This window comes from Microtus ochrogaster, chromosome 4, assembly GCF_000317375.1.
Source record: "Microtus ochrogaster isolate Prairie Vole_2 chromosome 4, MicOch1.0, whole genome shotgun sequence".
NCBI classification, from domain to species: Eukaryota; Metazoa; Chordata; class Mammalia; order Rodentia; family Cricetidae; genus Microtus; species Microtus ochrogaster.
Window position 1 is genome coordinate 14,103,116 of NC_022011.1, and position 8,187 is coordinate 14,111,302.

The window sequence follows — 8,187 nt, forward strand, 5'->3', positions numbered from 1 at the left end:
AGACAGGGTTTCTCTGGCTTTGGAGCCTGCCCTGGAACTAGCTCTGTAGACCAGGCTGGTCTCGAACTCACAGAGATCCGCCTGCCTCTGCCTCCCGAGTGCCATTTTGCTTTTTAAAGCCATCCTCACATAGTGTGAGAATAGCCAGTGAATCTTCAGGGGCCTCCCATGTGCCTGAGCCTTTTATAGCCACTGGCTTCTCAAGTTTGTATGACAGTTCTGCAGAGACAGATATATTCTGGGAAAAGGAAGTAAGTTCTTGAAATAATCGTGTCAGTAACACATGGATGCGGCCAGGAACCAAACCCAGGGTGTTCTGGGCATCACCACTCTCCTTAACGTCCTAGCTCCGCGGGAAGGGGAAGGGTTCTATTTGGGAGGAGCTGAATCTCGCTGTAGCCAGGTACTCAAGTTCCAGGCCTTTGCTTCTTTGCCTAGAGCTCAGTTTTCCTTGTCTCTAAGATGGGGTGCTGGCAGAGGTTGATCTGCTGTGATAGTACATGTCGGGTCTCAGCCTAGGCAGATGAGGGTAATGCCATCAGGCCAGGTGGCCAGGGAAGGGAAGCTAACAGAGCCAGGCCTTTGATGGTAGTGTGCACGCTCCCCAGATTGGCCAGGCCATTGAGGAGGTCAACAGCAACAACCAGGAGCTGCTGCGCAAGTACCGCCGGGAACTGCAGCTGCGCAAGAAATGCCACAATGAGCTGGTGCGGCTGAAGGGTGAGTATCCTCGGCTGTGTGCAGTTACTCCTAGGGCTGTATGTGATGCTGCTAAGGATTCAGGGGCCCGGCACACAGCTAGCAAATGGTCCACCTTGGGTTTGAACTTACCTTTAAAGCCCCTTGCCCATGGCAGGTTCCTCCCAGGCCTGGGGATATGAGGGCACTGTGCAGTAGTAAACTAGGGCTTCACTGATCTCTGCCCTGAGCTCTAGAGATTACCTGCTCTGTGCCAGCTGTTGCGGACCCTGGGGAGTCAGCTGTGTCCCCAGCCCTCACCATGCTCGTGTTGGCTGGGAGAAAAGAGAGTGGTGATTAGTCACCAGAGAACCCTACAGTGTCCCTTCACCAGGGCTGGGAGCACACATGTAGCTGGCTGTCCCTGGGATACACTGCCAGCCACCCTTTTCTTGCCTTGTTTTTTTTCCCCTGTCTGGTTCTGGTACCCAAATCCTACATAGCATTCCCTGTGCCCCTCTAGATTGATAGATAAATCCCTTGGTTCATGGAGTCCAAGCTCCTTGAATAGATGAGGAAACTCAAGTCCACAGAGAGTGTTACCAAGACTGGCTTCAGTACCTGAGCCATAGGGCAAAGCACCCTGAATTTGTCTGCTCAGGAAGAAAATGTACTAAATTCATACAATAGTCTGAGTGATTAATAGTAAGTTGCTCCTGGAACTCTGCATAAAAGATGGGACTCTTGGGCCACTGGTCTGCCTAGAACTGCAGTCTGGCATTGTCCATTTCATTTCTCCATCTTCTACCAATCTAGGAAACATCCGGGTGATTGCACGAGTCCGGCCAGTCACCAAGGAGGATGGGGACGGACCTGAGGCAACCAATGCTGTGACCTTTGATCCAGATGACGACTCCATCATCCACCTGCTGCACAAGGGCAAGCCTGTGTCCTTCGAGCTGGACAAGGTCTTCTCCCCATGGGCCTCACAGCAGGATGTGAGTGTGGCTCCATTGCAGGGCATTCGCAGGGACATGGGAGGAGCAGCAGAAGAAAAGACAGAAACACAAGGCAGGGGCCAAGGCTAGGTGAGAGTGGAGAAGCAGGAATCTCTCTTCGTCCATCTGGAAGGAAGTGGGTGGAAAGGTACAACTGGAGGCCTTAGGGAGATCCACACAGACCATGACTACCCATGGCTCCTTGTACCTCAAGGCCTCCTTCATCAGCCATTAGGCCCAGGGTAGCCTCCCTTGCCTTGAGTTCCTTTCTTATGACAGTACCATGGGACTTTCTGGAACTCCCCACTGTCCCTGACGCCCCCAGTGCCAAGGCTGAGCAACATGAACTCCATGGGAGTGACAGCTTCACACTCCTCTCAGCCTTCTAGCCTTGTCTGGCCCACATCTCTTTCCTGCTGGGGGTCAGGCAGGCCCAAGCCAGAGAATGTGCTAGGCACATGCTAGCCTCTGCCTTGGTTGGATCAAGTCTTCCCTGAGAATGTATAAGCTAGGATTGGGCCCCAAACCCTGCCCTGGTGATAGTGGCTAAATCCTTACAGTGACCTGGTTCTCATTGATAGAGGCCTTGGCTGGGAGGTGGCTGGAGTTGGGGTGTGGGGCCCCATGTGCCAGCAGCACTGGCAGCCCCTTGGTCCCTGCCCTGTGTCCCCGCAGGTATTCCAAGAGGTACAGGCCCTCATTACCTCCTGTATCGATGGCTTCAATGTCTGTATCTTTGCTTATGGCCAGACAGGTGCCGGCAAGACATATACGATGGAGGTAGGTGTGTGCCCGGTGGGAACGGGCTTAGGGACCTAGCTTCCTTCCATGATCTTTGGGTTTTGCACAATGTATGCTTTGTCTTATTCTCACAACCACCCTGGGCTGCTGTTCCTTGCATTGACTCCATGGTACCAGGCCTGCAAAAACAAGCATCTCCTTTCCAGGAGCCTGCCCCATAGGCTTGCATGTCTCTAGGAAGTGGAGACAGACATCAGAGGACTCCTTCCTTGCGTATATTCCGAGCTCTTTTCCTATAGTGTGGCTGCCTCAGACTAGGCTTGAGGATTCCCAGGATATTATGATGAATGAGGCTTGATATTAGCCCTCAGGGGGTTCCTGGGCCATGGGAGAGACTTGCTACCTACGTGACTATAGTTGTGGGAAGCTGGACTCTAAGAGAAGGGCTTTATCCGTGCCATGTGCCCAGAGTCTTTGTAAGCAAGGACTGGGTCACTTAAGTTGAGGAATTTACTTATTTTTTTTGTTGCTGTTGTTTTGAGACAGGGTCTCTATGTAGCCCTGGCTATCCTGAAACTTACTATGTTGGCCAGACTGACCTTGAACTCAGAGATCTTCCTGAGTGCTAGAATTAAAGGCATGAGTCAACACTCTAGCCCAGTGTTGAGGAATCTTGACTATGGAGTAATACAAAAACTCCAGCCCTGTTGGGTGTTGCCTTGTTGGTAGTTTTCTGGCTCTCCAGGGGTCACTGTGGACTCCCCACATAGGACAGGGGAGCTGGCAGAAAACGGCTTGTTGGGTCCTGCTCAGGCCATTGGGCACCTGTTATCTCTCCACTAATCCCCACACCCTGAGTTCTGAGTAAAGAGACTGCTGAGCCGGACAGGAGAGCTAGAAAGATGCTCAGCCTAAGCCCTGGTGCTTGGCAGGGTAGGCGTTCCAGGCCTTTGCCCCCACGCTTCCTTCCATTCTCACCACCTTCCTGGCAGCAGGATAATGCTGCCTTAAAGGTAGGGAAACTCTTATTCCTAGTAGAATACCCTGATATTTATTCTGAGAACAGGCCAACATGCAGCAGGCAGCTTCACAGGGAGGCTCACCTGTAGGGTACCTGGGGGCGTGGGGTGGCAGATGCTGTGTAAGCATCTGTAGGGCCACTGGGCCTTTCTTTCTGCCATCAGGGGACTCCCGAGAACCCAGGCATTAATCAGCGGGCCCTGCAGCTGCTCTTCTCAGAGGTGCAGGAGAAGGCATCTGACTGGCAGTACACCATCACCGTCAGCGCAGCGGAGATTTACAACGAGGTCCTCAGGTGGGCCGGGCCAGAGTTCTGTGGGGCTCATGGTGTGTGTGTGTGGGGGGGGCTTCCTGGTCTCTGGGTCTAGCCTCTAGCTAGAGCTGACTTTGACCAAATCTAGGAGGTAAGTCCTCCCTTATCTGGGCTCCTTTTCCTGTTGTGGGCTGCACTATGCTGGTTGGGATGGGGGTGGAGATCCCTGTCCAACCAGAGGGCGTGCACCCTTACTTAGGACTTCTGCCCTGTCCTCAGAAAAGGGGAAAAGGTTTCCACAGAAGAGGAAAGGTCAGCAGTGCCACTGTCCAAGATTGATTGTGGGGGCAGAGTCCAGGCTAGGGACTGGGTGCAATGCAAGCAGAGGCCAGAGTGGGAGGGAGAAGTAGTGTCCTGCTTGTCCCCCCAGAGACCTGCTGGGGAAGGAGCCTCAGGAGAAGCTGGAGATCCGGCTGTGCCCAGATGGCAGCGGGCAGCTCTATGTGCCAGGGCTGACTGAGTTCCAGGTGCAGAGCGTGGATGACATCAACAAGGTAAGGAGTATGGGATGCGCGGGGAGACCTTGCCCACCAGCTGCTCTGGAGGACAGGCCTGGCTCAGATGTGGGCTCTGTCACCACCTGACTGTGCAGTTTGGAGGGGTCCCCAGGCCTCTGGAAGCCTGTGTCCTCATCTGAAGGGAAAAGGCGGGAGGATTGTGAATCTGAAACCAGTCTGCTGCCTAGCAAGACACTGTCTCAAACACTTTCCAAAGGAGCCCCATTGCCTCCCAGGTGTTTGAGTTTGGCTACAACAATCGCACCACAGAGTTCACCAACCTGAACGAACACAGCTCCCGCTCCCACGCTCTGCTCATTGTCACAGTGCGCGGTGTGGACTGCAGCACAGGCCTCCGGACCACGGGTGAGACACACAGTGGGCACCCCGGTCAAGCACTCTCCATGGGCTATCCTTAGCAGTGCTGACCTGTCCTTGGCCCTGCCTGCAGGGAAGCTGAACCTGGTGGACCTGGCTGGTTCCGAGCGTGTGGGCAAGTCAGGGGCTGAAGGCAACCGCCTGCGAGAGGCACAGCACATCAACAGGTCACTGTCTGCCCTGGGGGACGTCATTGCTGCTCTGCGTTCCCGACAGGGCCACGTGCCCTTCCGAAACTCCAAGCTCACCTACCTGCTGCAGGACTCCCTCAGTGGTGACAGCAAGACTCTCATGGTGGTGCAGGTGAGGGTCTGGGGTTCAGGAAGGGCGTCCCCAGGCTGTCAGCTCCCCCAATCCCACATGGACCCTGCCAACACTCTTATGCAATACACAAGTCTCTCCCCATGCCTCTGCCATTTTCATTGCCCCCAGTGGTCTCCCCTGATCAGAAGCATCCTCTAGTGACCATGCTGCCGCCTCCTGAGCCATGGGGGCAGACAACTGGCATGGACTGGACCTGAACTCTCTGTCCCTTAGGTGTCCCCAGTAGAGAAGAACACCAGCGAGACTTTGTACTCCCTCAAGTTTGCTGAGAGAGTTCGCTCTGTGGAGTTGGGCCCTGGGTCCCGCCGCACAGAGCTGGGCTCCTGGTCAAGCCAAGAGCATCTGGAGGTAGGGAGAAGAGGAGGATTCCCCTTCCCCCCCGTGGGCTTGGCTCTGAGTAGGGAGCAGGGCTGACAGGCTTGAGTGGTGGGGGCAGAAGCTGCCACAAAGGTGGATAAAGCTAGAACCCAGTGGCGCTTTTGCTTTCTGAGGCAGGTTCCCACCTTGTAGCTCTGACTGACCTACAACTTCCTTTGTAGACCAGGAAGCCTCAGACTCACTGAGATCTGCCTGCCTGTTTTCTGATTGCTAAGGGGTCACTATACCAGCTCCATGGCCCCTCTAGGCCATCTTTATTTTGGGGGGCCAGCAATGCATTGTGGATTGCAATGCAAATTAATTTCCTCCTTCATGGGTGATATTCCTGGGCTGACTTCTCATTAGTCGTCTCTGTAGATAAGGGAACATTGTCAGGTGGATGGAGGGGAGGAGCCAGGACAGCCCTGGCTTCCACAACAACCGGCCTTCTCCGCTCACAGTGGGAGCCAGCTTGCCAGACACCACAGCCAACAGCGCGAGCCCACTCTGCCCCTGGCTCTGGGACCAACAGCCGCCCAGGCTCTATCCGAAGGAAGCTGCAGCCATCAGGTAAGCCTGTCTGGGAGAGGACTGGGATGGGAGGGCAGGAGGACGACCTTTCCCACGTTGACAGGCTGCCCTTTCCTAGATAAGCTGTTTTAAAAAGGGAAGAAAAACCCTATGAGCCAGCCCTAGCGGCCCCCACCTGTAGTCTCAACTGCTTGGGAGGCTGAAACAAGAGGTCTGCCTGGCCAATGCAGTCTCTAAATGGAATTTTAAAAAGGAGGTAAAGTCAGGCATGGTAACTTGTGCCTGACCTCAGTGTTTGGGAGGCAAAGGCAAGATTGCAAGTTCTGGGCCAGCATATTTTACACGTGAGTTCTAGGCCAGTGAAGGTTATATAGTGACACTGTTCCCCCAAAGGGAAGCTGCTTGCCTAGCATGTGGGAAGTCCTGGGTTCCATCAAATACCCCAAAACCACATTTAGAAATGGTCTCCCTGCCTTACCTGCTCTGGACAGAAGGCAGAACTGCTTTACTGAGTCCCAAGCCCCTGGAGAGGGTGACAAAGAATCTGGCCCTAGAAGCTCCTACTCCTAGCACGTGCTACCTACTCAAGGCCCATGCTGTGCACAAAGGAGCCCTCACCCCAGCAGAGCCCCCCACCTCCCACAAAGCAGTCCTGCCATCCCCAGCGGAAAAGAGGCCCCATCACAGGGCTGTGACCCGGGATTCCTGCCTCATCATTTGGAGGCCAGGCCACTCACTGGGTCCAAAAGGGGTGGTGGCAGCTGGGTCAAAACTCCGCAAGTGAGATGTCTATCACTTTGATTTCAGCCTGACGGCTGGGGCTGCAGTCGCCAGGTGAGTGTGGGCCAGCGGCCTGGGGCTGCCTGCCTGCTGTCTGCTATTGGTGCAGGGCTCTGCTAGGGCTGCGTGGTACAGAGCCAGGCCTGTCCTCCGCTGCCTGCTGTCCATATGCTTCTGCTGGCCTCCTGCTCTGCATCTGCTGTGGGCACGCCTGCTGAGGCAGGAGGCTGAGAGCACCCTTCTTTTTCAGGGAAGTTGAGGCCAGTGCCTGTGTGAGGATGTGCTACGCTGCCAGGCCTGGAGCTGGGCCCTGTGGTCTGGCTACCTGCTCCAACACCATCATGGATGCAGGAGATGGAGGCCTGTGTGGAGGCTCTCCTGCCCTGCCTCTCCCCAGAGAAACATGTTCAGAAGGAAGCGAGTCTGTGTGTGGCTCTAGGCACCCAAACGTGGGCTTCTGGAAGGGTGGGGATGGTATTCTGCCTGGTAGGCTGAAGCCATACAAGTCCAGCCCTTGCAGGGAGGGTGATCCCTACTGGTGGGGAAGGCTGAGGAACCAGCTGGGGGCTGGGGAGAGCAAGAGCATCTCTGCTTACCCTCCTTAGGGAGGGGGTCCCTCACTGGAGTGTGTATATAAATGTTCTAAGGTGTATATAGGAGCCCGCACCCTGTCAGGGGTCTGGGCTGTATTTATGGCTGGCAGAGGCCAGTGGACAGGACTGGGTCCTGCTCATCTGTCTGACACCAGGCACTCTCCCTGCCCACTGATTCTCAACATGTTCCTCTCCCCAAATCCTATTTAAGAACTTTTGGAAGCTTAGCCATTTTTACTTATTAAAATTAATGTCTTTTTACATGAGCATACTCTGAGTCATTGGTACTGGGAGACCCTGTGTATGGATCATGGAGAGTGGACATTTTATGCCCTGTTGCTCCCCACTAAGTGGCCATGTAGACTCTAGAAGCTACCACCAAAGACCACTGGGAGCCAGGAGTCTTCCTGTCCCCATGCCTGTCTATCATTTTGGTTATGATCTCAACTATGAAGACCCCCATGTGTACCTGTAACAACCATTGTCCCATCCCATCGTGGTCTCACTTCCATGTTACAGGGAGCTGTCAGGTTTGTCAGTTCACTGCTCACCCTGGGCTGGCCTTTGCTCCCAGTCTTTGGAACTGTGGCCACTAGTAATGACCCCACTCCCTACCTACACATTTGTGCCTGGCCCCGACGTCTTGCTAGGCACATCAACAGCTGTCCTGGAGGGCAGCGGTTGGTTCTCATCCAGCCAGGAAGCGCAGAGATTCCTGTGGGCTCTGAAAGCCACTCTAGTCTTCGTCATCCAACATCTTGGTCTAGTCCTCAAGGCATCTAGAGGTCAGAGGGAGGGTTAATGGCTCTTAGCCAACCTAGTGGTAGCTAGCCATAAGGCCGGGGTCCTGCCCTCTGGCTATGCAGTCATTGGGCTGGACATCCATCCACTGGCCTCAAAGGAGCCCAAGGACAACTGGGAGTGTGGGTAAGATACACCTTTCCCCTTCCCCAGAGTCAAGCTGACCAGGCAGCCCT

At 54.7% G+C, this 8,187-nt stretch overlaps 1 protein-coding gene across 6 annotated transcripts in view; it reads left to right on the forward strand.

Moving 5' to 3' along the window:
* Nucleotides 1–7,479, forward strand: part of Kifc3 (kinesin family member C3) — a 33,368-nt gene extending 25,889 nt beyond the window's left edge. For 4 of the 6 annotated variants that reach the window (XM_013354276.2, XM_013354279.2, XM_026789689.1 and 1 more), the window contains 10 exons: nt 609–720; nt 1,495–1,676; nt 2,352–2,456; nt 3,602–3,732; nt 4,121–4,244; nt 4,484–4,613; nt 4,699–4,928; nt 5,163–5,297; nt 5,768–5,876; nt 6,868–7,479. In XM_013354276.2, the coding sequence (XP_013209730.1) occupies nt 609–720; nt 1,495–1,676; nt 2,352–2,456; nt 3,602–3,732; nt 4,121–4,244; nt 4,484–4,613; nt 4,699–4,928; nt 5,163–5,297; nt 5,768–5,876; nt 6,868–6,893 (1,284 nt within the window). In that variant the 3' untranslated portion in view covers nt 6,894–7,479. Of the gene's footprint in view, nt 1–608; nt 721–1,494; nt 1,677–2,351; nt 2,457–3,601; nt 3,733–4,120; nt 4,245–4,483; nt 4,614–4,698; nt 4,929–5,162; nt 5,298–5,767; nt 5,877–6,644; nt 6,672–6,867 lie in introns of all 6 variants that reach the window. The other 2 variants (XM_005345575.3, XM_026789693.1) reach the window with 2 other exon arrangements.
* Nucleotides 7,480–8,187: the final 708 nt, after the last annotated feature.